General features: G+C 48.5%; 1 protein-coding gene across 2 annotated transcripts in view; it reads right to left on the bottom strand.

The window, feature by feature from the left end:
* Window positions 1-19,188, bottom strand: part of KIRREL3 (kirre like nephrin family adhesion molecule 3) — a 316,007-nt gene that overhangs the window by 77,589 nt on the left and 219,230 nt on the right. For both annotated transcript variants that reach the window (XM_082778151.1, XM_082778152.1), the window contains exons 3-4: window positions 4,476-4,625; window positions 2,291-2,440 (exon numbers count right to left, since the gene is read on the bottom strand). In XM_082778151.1, coding sequence (XP_082634277.1) covers window positions 2,291-2,440; window positions 4,476-4,625 — 300 coding nt within the window. The remainder of the gene's footprint in view (window positions 1-2,290; window positions 2,441-4,475; window positions 4,626-19,188) is intronic.

Here is a 19,188-nt window from a genome sequence, read left to right as displayed (position 1 = left end):
TCATTGCCACTCCAGCACTGTGGGTGGGGGGCAGCCGGCTGCTTTGCTAGCAGAACCATGAAGCTCCACTTCCACACGGATCCTTCAGAAATGACAGTTTCCAGGAGGGGGATCTCCATCCCCTGCACCTGTCAGGATGCTGGAGGTGTGAGCAGCATCCTCCAAACGGGGGCTGCTGGAAGCCCAAGCCCAGCTCCCCTCCCCACAGGCACAGAAGGGTGCTGAGGCTTCCAGGAACATGGGCTTGAGTTAGGTTGGGTTTTGAGCAGAAGACTTTTACAATTCTAAGGAAAACCATCCCTCTGGATTTAAAAATCAGCCCTGACAACAATCAGAAGTGACAAGGAACACCCCACAGATGACTTCTTCAAACGAGACAGATGAGGTCGCCTGCTGCATCTCTCACCTCCCAGGCAGCCAAAACTTTGGAGATGCACATCGCTTCGGAGGCACCTGCTTCACTCACAACCATCACGGGCTCCTTGAGCCTACACATCCTGATCGAAACTGGAGAAAAGGGTGCTGTGGTGCCATGACGACCCACAACATGCATCCGGGCAGGGTGCTGGAGGCATCTGCCTGTGACGTGCTACCCCTCACACCTCCCCAGCCAGCACCCAGCTTCCCCAGAACGTCTGCACAAGTTCAGCCGGAGCAAGAAATGGGCTACCAGTGGGTTGCAAACCCCATTTTCTCATTGATCGGGTTTAAATTGAATGTGCTGTAACTTTAATTTTCTTAAAAGGAGAGCATGCTGCAAACATAAGTTGCTGAACATCTTAGGTAAATGTACCAATTAGCAGCTACCATGTATATTCACATAAACATTAACTACCATCTATTCAACACATTCCATAACCCCAAAGATAATAACGATTTCCTTTTGATCCACAAAAACATCTCTCTGCTCAATCAATGCTCCGCAGCAGCTCAGAGCACTGACGTACGCCTGTGCACCCTGGGACTAAATTAGTTTTGAAATCTTTAGCTCTAATTAAATAACATTATTTCTTTTGTCTGGCTCCAGCAACGTCTTCCGACTTCGCAGCAGAAGGAGGCAGCCCTGGTGAGGGAAGGGAAGGTGGCACAGCTTGCGGAGGTTGATGGTGAGTGAAGAAGCCTCACTGGCAGCCCTGTGCCACTCTCCCATTTATTTCCAGGCTTTGCTCACGTAGGGATGCATGTCAGAACTCGGAGCTGCTGAGAAGAGTTCACGGAGCAGAAGGCTGGATCGAACAGAAATCATCATCATCGATGGGGGCAGGGAGGGAGGAGGCAGTGGCTGGGGGGGGTTTGGGGACAGGGAGCTGTGCAGGGTGGCACAGGGAGAAGATCAAATGGAGGGGATACTACAAACCCAAAGTTACAGCTCGTTTTCTTGGCGGTGCACGGACTCCTGTGAGGTATGCCTGCATCCAACACTCCATCTTTAATTCACTTCTTTGACTGCTTAGCACTAATTAGCATTGAGCTGACTAAAGCCACTAAAACTCTTGGTTTGCATCCTACAATATTTTCCCCCCAAAATTAACTAAGAAAATGACAACAGCACCAACAAAACAAACCCAAACTTTAATTTTAACAAACCTAAAAACCATCAATACTTTCACTTTGGACTTCAATAATCAGGATATATATCTGGAAGCAATATAGACAGAAAACACTGTTTTACGTTCAGGATTTTCAAGAAAAACAACATTTGCATCCATTTCTCTGAAGCCACATCCATACTGGGAAGTTTCACTGGTCCAGCCTGCCTTTTCCCAGCACTCCTGAAAAGCACCCAACACACTTTTCCAACCTGTCAACAAAGCCCCTTTTCCAGCTCCCACCCAACAAGGGGCTTTGTAAGATGCTGGGAGCAGCCTCCTGTTTGCAGTCCCATGCTCCATCCTGTTGTGCTGCTCATGGGAAAGATTAATCTCCAACAAGTGCACAATGATAAGAGATCCAGTAGGAAAACCAACTTTTCCTCCTGGTCCTGCACACAACAACATCACAGCCAGGGCACAGCATAATGCGCTGATGCCACTGACACCCCTCATGGCCTTAAATTTGTGTACATGCCCTCCTGAAGGGGCACCTGGATTTGGAGCTGCAGTACCAAACACCATGCCCATCCCAGCAATGCTCTGCTCCGTGAACACCTTCCTTTGCTCCTGAAATCACAAAGCATTACTCTCACAGTGGGCTCTTTTCCAGTCATCTTGATTTAACAACACAACATTTTGCATCCGCAAGGACAGAAAACCCTCAAATAAGCTCCGAGTGATGGTGAGCCTGGACTTACCGAGAACAGTCAGCCGGGCAGGTCGGGATCGGATGGCTGCTTGGATGGCCTGACATTCATAGACAGCATCATCTTGGAGATCAGCTCTCAGGATTTTCAAGTGATGCTCTCCAGACAGATGGTCTCCTACGACCAGATAGCGTGGGTAGCCTGTTGGATGCAAAGCATGAGTCAGAGAAGCCCAAAAATGAAGGGCAGACAATGTGGGGGTAGAGCCCCAGCCTTCCCATCACACCAGTAGCTTCATCCCCTCCGTGGCAGCCAGCCCAAACAGACAGAGGCCTCCCAAAGCTCAGGAAGAGACTGCAGATTTTGACCTAGCTGTTCAGAAAGGAAGCACTGATGAGGAGCATTAAGCTGAAATCCCTAGAAAAAGGACGGGATTTGCATAGCCCGGGGTTTGCCTCTATTTTCAGAGGGGCGACGTGCCCAGCTGCAGGTGGAGCAAGGCTTCTGCTGGGCTGTGAGATGGGCCAAACCTGACCTTGGGCCATCCTTGCAAAGCCATGCGACAGCTAAAAGTCACCGTGCGAACATCAGCCTGCTACTGGGGCTGCTCACCAGGATGCAAGCACAGCCCATGCTTCGGGGCCAGCTCTTCTGCCACCTCTGGCTCCTGCAAGCCATGCCACAGCATATCTCGAATTCCTTACACCAGATTTTTACACACATACTTGGGTTGAAACCCCGAGATATTTCCACTATTAGGTCTGTGTAAAGGTTGGGCAGGGGTCTCCCTTCACGTGGGACAGCGAGACACCCGACAGGGCCGGGAAGGATGCTGCCATCAGCGCATCCCTCCGCCTGCTGGTGATTAATGTGCTGGGGACTGTAGGCAGCCTGGCACACTCTCGTGTTTTTGTTGTTTCGCAAGCTATCAACAGCAGGATTTGCTCTCCTGAACCGCGAGAAATACAAATGATGGGTTTGTTTGTATTTAGCTAATTAGATGACTGGCTGAGCTGGTATCGTGCAAGCTGGCAGTTCCTCCTGCTAAAGCAGCCCCAGCTCTGTTAATTGTGGAAGTCATTCACATGAGCCACGTACTTCAGTGGAGCTGTTGTCACCCGTCCATGTTGCAAGGTCTTGTAGGGAGAGATCAGCTCTCTAATGTATGGAAAAGTTGTGGCACTGAGCTTTGAAAAACATTTGAAGAGGGGACTGCTCACTCAGTCAAGTCTGAGAAATGAGTAATTATACATACAAAAACAAAAAACAAAAATACAAAAAACAAAAAACACCACAAACAAACAAGCAAATAAAAAAAAGGAAAAAGCAGGCATTGCACTTGAGAGAAGAGCAGGGTCCCTGGAGACCAAGAAACCTGATTCTTCCCCTGGTTTCTGGCTGCTGCTGCTTGATATGCTGCAAACTCTTGGAGCTTCCCCAGGCTCTGCACAGTCCCTGCAAGGGCTCGGTGCCCTCGCAGGCTTCCGACTCTTGAATGCCCATTTCCCCTTCGTTTTGGGGAATATAAAAAAAAATCAGCAAAATATATGGACTAAACTGGATCCCTTCTCCACATTTGCTTCAGGCTTCTCCAGGTGCAGTAAAGCCATTCATCACAATGCACGCGTAGGATTAAATAACAAGAAGTCTGGGGAATTTTGTGACCAAACTGTAATTTGCCAGAAGTACAGCTTAAGGAAGCCACAAGTGCTTGTGGGCTCTACTGGATCTCAATAAATACATTTATCCAAAGCAAAGGCTTTTGTTTTGAGAATGCCAAAAGAGGCACTTTCAATGTTTATGAAGCATTTCAGACGGCATTTTGGAAACAGGACATTTGTTTCGAAAAGCCAACCCAAACCAAAGCAAGGCTTTCCAAAGGTCACACCTGTGGGAGACCAACTGTTTAGCTTCGAGCAGGAATAAAAGTTTTTGTTTATTCCAAGTTTTGACACTTGTGTTTGGGCTAGCTGGAGGGTTTTGCAGTTCAAATGAAAACACTCATTATTCTCAAAACAAATATTTGTTCTGAAGCTGTTAAAGAGAAACTGAAGCCAGCTTTCAATTGCTCTAAGCATTTCTTTTCTTTTTCCTTAAAAAGAGGTCTTCTTTAAACAAAATATCTATTACCCTTATAGTGTTTTTTAATTAATTATGACTTTGGGGTGGGGGGTAGCAATGATCTGCTCTACACAAGCAGCTTCTGCTGCCCCAGGATGGCAGTGCCATGACTTACTTGAGAGATCCCGTCCAACTCCAAGGGCAAGTCCGTCTTTGATCCACAGCACGATGCCATTGTACTCGGGGATGGCACACAGCAGTGTCACGGGCTGCCCAGCAATCACCACCTGGTCCTGGGGCTGCTGCGTGAAGGAAGATGCTTGACCTGGAGAGAGAGGTGAGAAAGAGGGACAAGGCTGTCAGTTTGCCAGGGGTGGGTTCCAAAATATTTACAATGAATTAAAAAAGCCCTGGCAAAGAGGTGCCAGGCACTTCCTCTAATCATGTCATTCAGGATAGCAACTACTGTACTGGAGCTGTCATGATCTAAGGACAGAAGAGCAGCAGGCTCTCAGGAACCAGTGATATTTTGTATTACAAGGGGACACCAGTCCTCTGCTCTCCTCTTCCCCTTCATGCACTCCCTTAAACCAGGATGCACAGCTGAGAACCTGCTACAAACCACAGCAACTCAGAAGATCTGCCTGCTGCTCTCCCCTCTGCTTCCAGGCCCCCAGTGCGACCCTCTGGTACGTGTCAGGGGCTTCACGCACATCAGGGGATGAAAGGACGCAGCAGCCCTGCTTCAGCACTGCCGTTTGCTGAAGTTTCAGCTTCAGTCTCACAAGACACACAAAGCTAAGCAGCCAAGCTCTTAGGGATGACAACCCCCAAATGCAGTGGTTTAGCACAGCTCTCTTCTCATTTCCACACCCTGAAGGAGGCAGTAACAGTTTGAAGCCCCCAGGACATCTCCTGCCATGGCTGACATGTCTCACACCTCCGGAGGAGGTGAAACTTCTCATTTTCCACAAAAAGCATGCTGATTCATGGTAACCTATTTCACATCAGGGTGTGCTAAGTGCTGGCATTATGCTTTATTTTCTCTCTTTGAAATCCATCATAATTCCTTGGCTTTGTCATGACTGAAAACCATTCCAAGTGTCAAGTCCTTCTGTTTTTTTCCCCAGAACAAGTGCTTCACTTTCCAGCCAGATGAGGTGCAAACCCAGGTGCCCATATGCAGCCCACCTCTGGTGTTCGATGCAGGCTGGGCACGTGTCTTGCAAAGAAAATGGTGCAAAAGCAAGAACAAATGCTGGCAAAGCATCCCTAAACCAAATGTGGGCTATCTTAGAGAGACAGCTTGAGTGTTAGCACATGGATGTAGTGCTGCTGTCTGATGCTGGAAGGCCTTAAATGCAAAGGCAATTCAGTATGTATTCAATTATCAGTATACATCAATCCAATATCTGCTCATTGGGGTCTCCTTTGTGTTAGCTATTTGATGAGCATCTGAGAAGTGCTGCTGGCTTACCAGTGCTTAAAGTCCCGCTCTTCCTCTGGATATGGAGAGATCTGAAACGGGAGAAGTTGGGAGAGAGTGCACTGACTGGATTGCAACTCGCTGTATTGCCCTGGAGGTTTTAAAGATCAGGAGCCTTGCTGCGTGTGAATTATCGCCCTGAAACAGGCACAGAACAAGAAGCCCACACCCGCCAACTGAACGGCAGCTCAATATGCTGTGTCGCGCCGGGCTGCAGAAAAAGTTGCTCTTTAAAATCAATGTGTTAAAACCAGGACAGTCTCCACGCGAACCACCCTAAATCAATTCAATCCTAATTTACATTAACTCAATTTAATCATTGACTGATGATTAATCCTAAACCAAGGTTAAGTGTGACACAAGTTCTTGCAACTAAACTTGTTTTCAAATGAGTTGTTAGGCATTGCCTACAGGGCAAAACTGCAAAGCTCAATCATTTTCTAACTCGTGCAGTTAAACCAATGTAAGCCCCCATGTGAATGCTTATATTTCATTTAATTTATTGCAGCTTAACTTAAACGTGTTCCTAGCCAGCTGAAGATGTGCAGGAAGGAGCACAGGCATCCTTTCTGGATTTCTACCCACGTATATGCAACTGGTTAAAAAGCTCTCCGAATATCTTGGCAAATCCAGGAACATGTCAAGCACCATATTCCCAGGGATTTCAGGAGCCCCATCCCCTCCAGCACCCACATACTTGCAGAGAAGTCTGACTTTCATCACCAGTGCTCCAGTAGGTCACGGTCATGCATGCTCAACAGGATGGGTCTGCTGCAGAGTGGTACCCCACACCAGCAGCCTCAGGAGATGCCACATGCTGCAAGGCACGTGGGCCTCCAACACTAGCAGAAACTCTTGCTCTTCTGAACTGGGATTTAGAAACTTCATAGGAAACATTAATCAGCTCTATATTCTATTCAGACTCACAAGGACAGGTGCTACTGAAATAATAGGAAAAGCAGGGATGGGAGAGAGAAAATTAGGAAAGGAAGCAGAAAAAAGTGAGCATTTTGCCTTTTTTATATTTTTTTATTTTCCACCCGCTAACTATGTTTTCACGGCTCACTCCGTAATCTTGACAATTCTCAAGGCAAGCCAGGCAAGCAGGGACAGTGCCAGAACGCAGTAATAACCAAAAAAGATTGTTTTATCGGTAAGAATTATCAGGTTGTCAGCTGGGAGCTGCAAGAGTCGTAATGAGAAAGCAGAAACACAAAGTGGTGTCCATGCCCTCTGAAAATGTCCATTAAGCAGAGGTTTCATTTGGTAATTGCTGTTGGAAATGAAGCCTCCCCCCCTCCCGCTTTTCTTTTTTTTCTTTTTCCTTTCTTGATCTGTCTTAGAGAGCAGCTGATGACCATGGAAAATTAGAGCGAGAACATGGCATATGTCTCCTGTCTTTTCCTTCCCTCTGTTTTTTCAGTGTGAAAAATTGTCACTTGAAACCCTTTTTAGTCCAAGGCTCCATCTTGGCTATGAATGTTACAGGCTCAGCCTTGGTCACAGGAGAGGAGAGAAGAGGGTAAGGACGTTAAGAGCATTACCTGGCCCATTCCCTGCTCCACAGCAGGATCACTGCTCCCTAAATCAGAGATAAAAAAGCTAAAAAAAAAAAAAAAAAAAAAAAGTACCAAAAGGCAGAGCTTGACTCACTTTCAAATCAGCTTAAAGTCTGATTACTGGGTTTAACTGGGTTTGGAAGATCAGAGACCTGTTCATGTTACAGCTTTCAGCAGTCTTATATCTTAATGTCAAAGGAGCAAGTAATTTGCAGAAAAGTTTTAAGGGAGATAAGACACTTGACAGAAAATAGCTGAGAAGGGGGAAATTGGGAAAGGATGATTTACAAATGCAGGTTGAGTGGTTTCATCTACAAGAAGCACTGAGACACTTCAGTTTGTCGGTGCTTTGGCTTCAGAGCAGGGTTCTGTGACTCCAAGGACAAAACAAAACAAAACGAACGTTTCATCATCACACAATGCTATGGGTCCACAAGAAGATGTATTTTCCAGAGGTTTTCCATACACTTCCTGGACACCAAATAGGGCAGTAGCAAACAAACAAACAAACAAACAAACAAAAAAACAACCGTCTTAAATTTATACCAAATCCCAGTTCAAATCCTTGCAGAGACTGGAATTAAGACCACAGAACCTGTGGGCAAGCCAACAAACACCGCTCTCACTGGAAGCACCCTGCTCCTCCACAATGCCCACAGCTCCCCATTTCCAGCCTCCAGGAGACATCTCCACCACCTTAGCCCAGCCTAGAGAGCCAGTTTGCTTCCACACCTAGTTTTCCTTTTTTCAAGAAGAATGGAAGACTTTCAAAGGGCGAAACAAACCCACAGGTGCTCAACTTCCAACAAGCACCACGGGTAGAAGCGTGGCACTGGTTCTTCCTCCCCCCCCGAGCATCCACACGTGTCTTCTGCTTTTCAGGGGAGATGCACTGAGCAGAAGCAAATATTAGGACTCCAAATTCATTGTTGATATTTTTTTCCCCTTTAAAAAAAGCAAACAGATATGCAGATGTGATGCTAACCCTGCCTTCTGGCCATGTTCCAGTGTGATGGCAAAGCTGAAGCCTGCCAGGGCAGGTTGTCAGCAGCAGAGCGGTCTGCTGCTGGGGGGCTTTGGTGCCAGAGAAGGTGCAGGGAATCGATCCCTGAGTCTCATCTTCTCCTGCCTGCTGGCTTTGCTTTGCACCCTGAGGAGCTGTTTACAGCCCCAGCCTACAGCATGAGCTGCTTTGGCTGGCCCTGTGGTCTCCTCCTGCCTTCCTGGAGGAAGTCTCTCTAAAACAAAAGCAGGGGGCACTTCTGCAGCTATTGTAATCCTAAATGCCAGGAACAAAACGGAGAATAAAGGACCTACTGCGAACAGCGAGCAGGCAGTAATGCTAACCCTGCTTTCAAAAATCACAAGCGGGGCCTTATGAAGTCACAAGCATGTCATAAAAGTGTAAGAAAGAAAGAGAGAGAGAAAAGAGAACCACTTTAGAACTCTTTATATTTCCTTAATGGATTTTGCACCTGTGGCTCCTGCTTTTCAGTGTTTCTCTCTAACGTTGCCTTGTTATTTCAAACAAAAGCTGAGGCTATTATGTTTGTGATTTCCAAGGGAAATCACACCACCACTGACGCAGCATTTCCAGGAGTCCCAGTGCCCCGCGTCGTGAGAAGGACCCAAATCCCAAATCCCATTTTACAACCCAGAGGATTCAGGGAGGCACCTGCACGAGGACACCATCAAGGCCATCCCTGACAGAGCAGGACCTTGAAGCTCCTTCACCACCAAGGCCCAGAGCAGTGATCGGCTTTCTAAGCCCTCTGAAGACTCCAATCTGTTTGCAAGAGTTCTTGCCTGAATTATTTCAACTTGTAGCCTCCTGTGTAAAAACCGGCCTGCCTGCAGACAATGTGCTGCAAGAAGAGAGGAGGCAAGTGGGAACAGCAGATAGTTAAATTTTCATTACCCAAGAGAAGAGGGTATTGTAATAAGAAGCAAGGGACTTAGAGCGGGAACAATGACTCATTAGAAACGGAGACACCATGGCTCCTTTTATGTAAGCGGAGCTTTGAATTTTCATTGTGTTTTGAAAAGAATTATCTCTTTTTGTTGAAGAGGGGATGGAAGTGGTGAAGGAGGCCTCTGAAGCGCCTGGTAAAGATGTAACTTTTTAGAAATGACTGGGGGTGACTGAGGGACGTTGCCCTTGTCCCACCAGGCTGGGAGCTGATCCTGCCCTTGGTGTGGAACTGCAGGATGTGTGGCGAGCACGGGGCTGGCCTGCCTCAGTGCACGGGGAGCTGAAGGCCGAGCACTACACCAGGAGGCCCCTCTTTGGGATGTCAGGGCATCACACCACCAAGCACCTGCCTAGAAGTCATGGCATTTCAGCCCATCACAGGGTTGGTTGCTCCGGGACAACAACATGATGCCTGAAGTTGGAGCTGTCTGAGGAGCAGGGCTGGGAAGGCAGGATGGCTGATGGGAAACTGTCTCCACACCTGCCCCATGCAGCTCCTGGTATCGATCCTGGGACAAATGCGTTGGTTCTGCTCATGCAGATGGGTCCTCCTCTGGGAGCCAAGGACAACAGACTCCCTGCATAAGGCCCATCACGCTTTAAAACACATGCCTGTATTGATTTTTAGATGGCTAGGAAAGGCAAGCAGACAAAAGCGGTACATTATTTACAGTGCTCTCAGGAGTCGTCAGTCACGGGGAAGCATGGCATGAGCAGGGAGAGCTGCACGGACGCCACGGTCCCTCATTACCACCTTGCCTGTCTCCAGGTCCCCCCCAATGCAGTGCCCATGGAAAGCATCCCCAAGGATTTCCCCAGCCAGGGACCAAGACAAGCTCTCCTTGCACCTCCAGAGGAGCTCCCCAGGCAGGAGCAGCTGAATCCCACCAGTGAAGCTGTGCATGCAATCTGGGGCAAGGAGACCTGGAGCAGCCCCCCGAGGGAGGGTCACTTGCTGGTGATGGCCAGAGACATGTCTTGCACTTCTCTGCTGCTTCCTGGGAGGAAAATAACCGTAGCTTGAGCTCCTCACTTGCATAATGCTTTCTGTTATTTTATTTTGTTTCCCTGGGGGGGGTGGGGGGGGGTGAAGGAGGATGGGGAAGAGGAATCTGCTTGAACAAAAATGTCAGTTTGGCCTTTTTTAGTTTGACTACGCAAGTCCAGCTCACGTGGCTTCAGTACTCCTGATGTTGCTGAATTATTCAATTTGAAGGAAAAAAAACACCCCCCAGTCAACGAATGAATCAGCTGTGCGGAAAGGCAAGTGTAGCCTACTTCTTGCAGGCCAGCCAGGACCTGGAGCTATTTATGCCCCCTCTCCTGTGGCCATGGGTGCCAGGCAGGGAGCTGGGCTTGGTCCCTGCTCACCCGCCAGAGAGGTGTCACCCATCTTCCCTTTGGAGTGAGCACAGCAATGAAGGGGCTGCAAAGCTAAACCAAACCCATGCCAGGTGAGGGTGCCAGTGTGGAGTTTGGGGACAATGCTCAACTTGTCAGCTTCGCCTCAGTGTAACCCTTTGCCTCCCAGCTCCAAGCCAGCCTGAGCTCATCCTGCAGTGATGTCAGATATTTCCCTAATGCTGCTTAGAGAAGAAACATCAGCATCCCACTGTGTCCACTAAGCAGCTTCAAACAGGAGACAAAGAAATTCTGAATAAGATATTAGACCTTTTAGAATCTTTTTGTCTATTAGTCACACAGGCGAGAGATCTGAACTATCGAGTATTGCACTTGCTTTGATACCCACACGAAATCCCAATACTGCTTTCAAAGTCACTGTGAGTAGTTTGATCAGCCATGCAGAAAGGGCTTAAATGTCATCGTCTGCTCTGTTATTAGCTACCAATTGGGAAAGGTGTAAGAGTATACTTACTGAGGGATATTTATTGGCAACCTCCTCCCAGCACCAGCTCTGAGAATTACCTCTTGTGAGATTAAATGCCTGTTCTTGGTAGCTGCGCTGATAGAAAACAAACTAATGGGCTGCATCGAGGAAGGAAAAATAAGCTGTTCCCAAAAAGCAATGTTCAGGTGACCTTAGGGACTAGATTGCACTGAATATTCAGGTGCAGGACATGTGGCTCCTGGCCCTTCTGCTCCAACAACCTGGCAAATAGCTGCTGCCCAGATAAAGCAGGGCCTGTAGGAAGAACTGTTATCTTCTGTTAGACAAGCTGACGGAGCTGGGAAAAAAAGAAAGAGACGAGCTTTGGGGTGCGAAGGACTTTTGCTGGCTTGGAGATAGAAGCAGCAAACTGAATTAGGCGGCATTTTGCCACTGGGGCCAGCATGCTGCAGGATCCTTGTTGTGGCTGCCTTGGAGCTGGTTCACTCCTGCGGCAGGGGATGCAGGGAGGCTTTGCAAGGGGCAGAGCTCACTGCACAACCAAAGCTAACAGCAGAAAGGAGAGGTGCATACACAGTGCAAAGCGCCCTGTCTTGCTCTTGTTAGCAGAGAGGAAGAGATTTCCTCCCATTGATCCACCTGGAGGCTCCAGCTCCGGCTGAAAATTGCCAGCGACTCCACGAAGTGTTTAGTTATCAGTGCTCCCGAGGGGAATAATAAATTACCATTTGCTCTTCTGTCAAGGTGTAGCTGTCCTGGCACGGCTCCACAGCAGCCGTACCGACACATGAGGGAGGGAGCTGTGAGAAGAAGAGGTGATGCCTCAGTACCCCCTGCCAAGCCAGCTTTCTCCTGGCACCTACGGATGCTTTCCTGATGCTCACACCACGTGCAGCTGACCAGCGGAGCTTGCTGACGGGTCAGCAGATGCTCAGCTGCAGGAGCCTTGCACAGATAGAGAGTGAACTCCCTACAAGCACCGCTTTAATGCACAGAAGAGAAAAAGAGACTTTTCCATCTGAAATAACAGCTAACGCCCAAAGTGTCTGCACTCCCCAAATCTTCCTGATAAAATCCTTTAGGATTTTATAAAAAAACTTTAGGATTTTATCCCATGTGACCTGATATGTCTCAGCCCTGGCTTACACCCAGTCAAGGTGGGTGTACCTTACCTTAGCCTACCCTCTGCTCCCAGGTCGGGGCTGCTCTCTTGAAATACAGCCCCATAAATCTTGTCTCATCCTCTAGTTAGAGGGCATGCAGGACACTTGTCTGTAGGACAACCAGAAGGATGTATAATCCATTTCACAAATGATTTGGAGATTTCAAAGCCTGGCTCAGCTCCCACAAAGAGCAGAAGCGGGAAGTTGTACAGTCTACAGGGCGGAAAATCAGACCAAAGAGCTTGCCCTGGGTTGCACGATGTTTCGCTTCCATCCTTGCCTTTCACAATCAGTTATCAAACGCTTTGAGTAGCAGAGAGAAATACGAAATGAAGAATCACTTCAGAACAGAAAATGCAGACTTTTAATACCAAAACTACTGCATGATTCTCCTCCCGTCTTCCACCTTCTATTCCAAACTGCAAGCCTCACAATGAAATATTGAGAAGGAACTCTCTACGAGAAACTTAGAGTGTGTTGCTTCTGGGGGCTCCTAGCCAGCCCAGCCAGCCCTGTGATATTACAAAGGCATTGAGGACTCTTTCTAGCTCCCTGCTGTTCAGCTGAGCTGAGAAGCAGGGCGAGATTGCTTCAGGTTGTGCTGCGTGAATTAGCAAGTCTAACGATGAAGTGGAGTGAGAATTAGCAGGTTTCTGCTGTAATTATTGTTTGTTTGGATTTTTCCGAGCGGAAATGATTGTAAATATGTGCACTTTCTTCTTCTTCTTTTTTTTTAAAAACAAAAAACCAAAAAAACACAGCATTCATATTCAGGCTGTTCTTTAGAATAATTTGTTTCAACTCTAAAATTAAGCACATGCAATACACAAAAAAAAAAATAGATGTGGGGGAAAAGAGAAGATAGGAGATGCTGTGATGAACACATTTGAGCAGAGCATCAGCCGCGCAGGAAATGTTTTGTGCACATGGCTATCCTTGCTACCCAAGGAAGGTGCTTAAAACTCATGCACTTTTCTATCTATACATGAAGGCCTAAGAAAAATTGTTCCCTTCCCTGAAAACCATTGCTGCCACAGTACCCCTAGACCCATGGAATGCCTAAAGGGTGCATTTATCCCCCAGCCTGGAGGGACGAATGGCATTTTCAGGGGAAAACCCGGTGTTATGGAGGAGAGCGGTGACTGGCACCAATGCCTACAACAGCCAAGTCCTGATTTTGACTGGGATTTACCCAATGCAACCAAGCTCCACAAAAAGAGAGCAGAAACATGAACTCAGTCAATACTTATAGCCCTGCAACTGCTCCATCATGTGCACCCTTGGCAGTGGCAAACGGACATGGCACTGAGCACTGCTGTCACTGTGACTGCCCTGCTTCGCTGCCGCAGAAGCTGGGACTATGTTAGAAGGGACCTCAAATGTATTTATACACAAGGCTTTGCTGTTTGTTTTTTACCGGCTCCCTTTCAATGGTCCCCACTGCAGAGTCAATGGTTTGCTTGTGCAAAACCCCAGTCCAAGAGGAGATGAGCACATTCTGGCCTGCTGAGTTAATTAGCAGGTAATGAGAGATGCTCATCAATAAACCCAGCTGCTTCTGAACCCCCTCCTGGGTTGAGCGCCATGCCTGCAGGACAGAGGAAGCTCTCCATCCCCTGCCAAGCTCCACGTGGCTCGCTCAGCTGATGATGTGCTCTCTCCCCAGCTGCCCTGCAGCGGACAAACCCCCTCCTGTACGCAGTGAGGCAAAGCTTGGCGAGAGCTCACACAACCAGCACGACAGCAGAACCGTTTTTCACTCAGGGATTTTCTGGGGGGGAGATGTTTTTCCATCTGGTTTACTGGTAGAGGATTCCCTGCCTGGAGTTGAGAGCAGGTAGTGTAAAGCTGGGAGTCAAAAAGAAGGGAAATTGATTAGTGTAATATTACGCTCCCTTACAATGGAAAATTATGTCCAAGAATCCCCCCTCTTGAAACCTCACGAGTCCACAGTTGTGGATAGAAACCTCCAGGAAAAAATAATAAAAAAGCCTCTTCTGCACGTCCATCCCCAGCAAAACCCCAACACGGGTCTCTCCTCAGGCTGAAATTCCAAGGAACAGGCACAGAAGAGTCCCCAAACGGGTAACAGCCGTGAGGTTAGCCAGCGCTGCCTCCCTTTCTGACTTGAGGGAAAGCTTCCTGCCTGCGATGAGGCAGGGACGTAACCTGGTTAAGGCCTCAGAGGCAGACACATAACCATCATAATAATTTTTAAGAAGCAACGTGCAACACAGCGCCTTACGGACTCCTATAAATTACTCGGCACCCGGCTGCCAGCTCAGCCCAAGCTTGATATTGCCTGCAGTAATTATTTGGATCAAATGCAGTTTATCTGCTTCATATTTGTGTTTCTGTGCTCTCCGGTAACTTATAAATGTCATTGCAGTGTTTATTTGTTATAATGAAACTTAATGACGTTTGAAACCAATGGCTGTGGTTGTGGGCTGCAGGTTTCAAGTAATCTCTTCATCTCAGGAGCAGGAGGCCCAAAGATAACATTAAATTACCCTATAGGAAAGGAAGATGCATGCAGACAGATATTCAGGCCGGTGTATTATTCATTGGAGAGATGACTAGCAATGAGCCACGGCGCCGAGGGCTACGGGCTTCCATCACTGTCACCCAGCAGAGGCGAGCGCTCCTGTCCGAGGGGAGCGTGCTGCCGAGCTGTAAGCCCAACTGCTTCCCCATCGGTCTGAGCAAACCTTCCCTGGCATGGCTCGGGGCCAGATGCCTGCACAAATGGCTGGCAGGGAGGGAGCGAGGTTCTGCTGCCACACAGCTGAGCTGGGCAGGGATAGCTGGATTCAGAAGGCTCTGAGGGGAACAGAGCACAGCAGTGGTGACACCCTGTCCACACTGGCTGGCTGGCCCTGAACGCCTTTCTCCTTCCATGTAAGACCCAGAATAAACTTTTCTTGCCTCTGCTTGAGGCACAGCTCCCTGTCCTCCCTCCTTCTGAGGCCATGAATAATTTCCTCCCTTTGTTTCTAGTGCTGTGTGTATTTATAGACTCTGGTCGTGTCTCCCCTCGAGCTTCCTCTAGACTATATAAATTCACCTCCCCCAGCCTCTCCCTTTGTTCTCTGGTCCCTGGGCCACTCCTGTTGCCACCATCAGCATCCTTCCCAGCTTTGCTCCCTGGGCTGCAGAGGCTGGTGCTGGTCACACCACAGCCCACGTGGAGCTGCAATTACCAATGCCTTATTACCTCAGGATCTGCTGAAGCAAAATGCCTGTGGCAACAGCTGAGAACATCTCCCTCATCTCCCTCTTGCTGTCAGAAATGCCACCATACCCAGGACAGCTAGCACCAAAAGAGCTTTAACCCCTGCAGCACAACCCAGATTCAGAGCATCAGGTTTATGAGCTGCTTTCCACCAAGTGGGCACCAAGGGCTGATGCTTCAGCATCTGGCCAGCAGAGGCGCAGCCCCTTGCTGCTTCCCTGCTCCAGAGCAACGCAGCATTGTGAGCTGTCTCCACAAGGACAGAGAGGCAGGGGAGAGCGGACTTTCAGGGAAACTGCACCTCAGCTGCTGGTTCAGTGAAATCTGGCTTTTTGTATTTGCCTGCTTCTCCTACACAAGGTTGGATAGGTCTGGAAACATGCTGTGCCGCAGCCATCTGTCCTCAGCAGCACAGCCTCTTCCTTCTGCTCTGAAGCTAAGCTGAGAGATGTTTCTCCTGCACCGCCGTGGTCCTCTCTGCCTATCCTCTCCAAAGCTGTCATGCAACCCATTCCAAAACAGCCGCGGGATGACTGAGAGCTTCAGTCATCTCACATGGTTTCAGGGAAGGACTATTCCCACCAAAATACTCCTTTGGAGGGATGGCAGACAGTGCCTATGCCACTTGGTGGTCTCTGCACCCTGCCACTGACTCAGGTCCCACCCTGCTCCAGCAGATGCTGCAGGGGGTTTGCAACACTGGGAGGTGATTCCCGGAGAGGTCAGGCACTGCATCCCAATGCCTGTCAATGCATTATTCAACCACCAACAGGAAGGAAAAAAAAAAAAAAAAGCCTGGGTAACTTATTTGATTAACCTCGTTTGACCATCTGGATTAAAACCAGAAGGTATTATTGGCAGATGTGCTACCTGATGACAACTGACAAGAGAAATTAGTCTTCATTACTCACACTCCTTATGCAACCAGCTGTACAGCACCTCTGGAAGGATGTCACCACGACAGCTCACTTGAGACCTCACGTCCGAGCTCAGCAGGAGCAGAGAGGACCCCGGTGCCCCCCCAGCCTTTCCAGTGGGAGCACTGCAGATGCACGCACCCATGCACAGCTCCTCACAGCACCCAGACTCCTTCCAGAGGCCTCCCAGCAGCAGGCAGGCTGGATATAACCTTGCTCAGGAGCTCCGTGACATCGATTAATGGGGAGGAGAGGATGGTGCAAGGCCACCTGCAGTGACCTTGCCTGCACACCCTCACAAAGGGAGCTGGCTCTGGAATAATGCCACAACTCGGCACGGGGGGGCTGCGGGCCCTGCGGCTCCTGAGCAGCTATCGAAACAAACAAGTTGACAAATGAGGCTGCTTCTTAATGAAGCTGAAGCCAAAGTCAATACTCGGCCCTTCTATCAGGGCACAGATCAAAGATGGTCTCAAGGGCAAGCGACCTTGGCGGGGGTGGGACAGCTGTCACTCGGGGAAAGGGATGGCACGGAAATGAGAAGGAGCAGCTCTGGAAGCTGCTGCTGGAGAGGAGACAAGGGCAACCTGCAGAAAAGGATTTAGAAGAGGAGAAATACAGAAGGCTGGGGGAAAGCCTTTCTTCCAGGCCTGCTGTGCTCTTTCAGCAATTAAATCAGGTTATTAGGATCCTGGTGATCTTGTCCTCCACCAACACTGCTGCAAATGTGAAGCAACATCCTTCTAACAAACCCACATTTCTGGTGTTTTCTCTGCAGAGGCTTTCCTTCTGCCCACCACATAACAAAGTGGCGAAGGATCAAGTTTCCCCCATCTATTTTCAAGTGTTGGGGGAGGTTTAAAATTTCTTCTTCAAGTTTGGTATACTCGCAGCGATTTTCTGCTTTAGGAAGGACAGGGAGGGAACCACAGGCAGGAAGGGAGAGGAAGGAAGAAAACAATAGTACAGAGAAATATATTCCACAGAAGTATAACAGGTGTTCCTGGGTGTAACCCAACTAGAGCCAGCCCAGTTGCAGCAGGGAGGAACCCATCGATGAACACTTGCAGAAGGAGCCATTTGTTTGTGCTAGAGCCGGTCCTTGCCAGCCAGATCTGTCCTGCAGCACCTTTGGCTCTGTCACTGTCCACTGCATCCTCTGAGCCACTGCTTTAGGAGGGCCCCTTCCCAAGCAGGGCAGCCTTGCAGCAAGGAATGACTGTGAAGACAGCAGCTCTTCTGAGGACAGTGCATGAAAGGACTCACTTGGGACAGCCCAGATCTGCTCCCAGCCTCGGTGCTGGTGTGCTGGGGACAAACCCCATTGCTGCTCTTCCATCCCTCCTCTGTAGTTGGCTTGAAGCAAAGATTCCCTGGGGCTGCCTCCCCGTTTGCAAGGCACTGAGCACAATGCTGTCTTCACCATCTCCAGAAACCTCCACCGGCTGCTCCGCTCCCCCTGCTTCTCTTTGAAAGCTCCTCAATTCAATGCTGGTCTAAGCTGATGGCAACAAAGACCTGGCATATTTATCTCCAGGTCAACCTAAATATTTCATTTAGCTTCTAAAGAAGTCAATTCCTTTCTCTCTTTCTTCCTTCCTTTATTTTAAATCTCGAAATGCATACCGTCTCTCATGAATATTGATGAGGATCATTAGTCACTGAACATTTCACTTCCCTTCTCTTTTCTCCGTCTATATAAAACCTTCATCTTTGTTAAAGGGAAAAAAAGCCCATCTCACATTATATCTCTGGATGCGTGTTAAGATTAGACCCATTAATACATTTATAGATTGGGTAAATACCTATGGGAACAAATACTGGGCATAAAAGGATATGTACATACAGGCCCTGAGATTGCTACTGCACTGGAGGTAATTGTTAAGGTTGTGGTTTAAGCTCATTTCTTTGTGAAGGATCACAGTAACAGCCCCAGGTGCTAAATAACCATCTTGCTGCCTGCCTGGCCGAGGGGAATTTCTCTCATTCCCCTGCTTCACTCATGCTCTCTACCTCTCCTGCAGGTTTTTTTGACCATGCCTGTTCCTTCTGTCTTCATCAACCTCACCCTGAAGGCTGCTGATGGACTTCAGCTTTATTTACTGTATACAGATGGCAGGGTTTAGCTAGATACAGCAAATAGCTCGGGGTGAAAAAACAGGACTTGCAACATTCAGTTCAATGCTTTATAGCAATATTTCACTATTTCCTTATGATTAGGATGGATTTTTAGAAGGACTTAAAAGAAAAGCCAACCCCAACAACACAAGGTACTTTGTTGGGAGTTTTGCAGTACCTTTCAGTCAATGCCAACGAAGTCCCACTTCACTGTGAAATGGGAACAGGTTCATCGTGTGTTGGGCTGAAACCCACAGTTTCCCCCAAATTCGTCACCACAGAGTGAAATATAGCTGTGTTGCTCTGATCCAGGAGCGCCACCTGGCAGCTCAGACTGCGGAGCAGAGGTGATGCCATGGGACATAGCGACACACGGGAAACCAGCGGGTGTGACCAGTTTTGTCACAACTAGTTCTCTGGGTCTTTTCACGGCACGCCAAAGCAACAGACTCTTGTGCTTGCAACACCAGAAGGGTTTCATCTCCTCAGCAACCTCACTGAGCTCCCACCCTGCAGCCTGGAAGCACCCTGGCCACGGCCACAGCAAGTTTCTGTCCATAACTCCACGGTAGATTTACTTCCGCTGGCTTGA

The sequence above is a fragment of the Aythya marila genome, assembly GCF_965140915.1.
Source record: "Aythya marila genome assembly, chromosome: 23".
Classification (NCBI taxonomy): Eukaryota; Metazoa; Chordata; class Aves; order Anseriformes; family Anatidae; genus Aythya; species Aythya marila.
The sequence above is the reverse complement of the archived record's forward strand: the minus strand, read 5'-3'. Positions and strand labels throughout refer to the sequence as shown.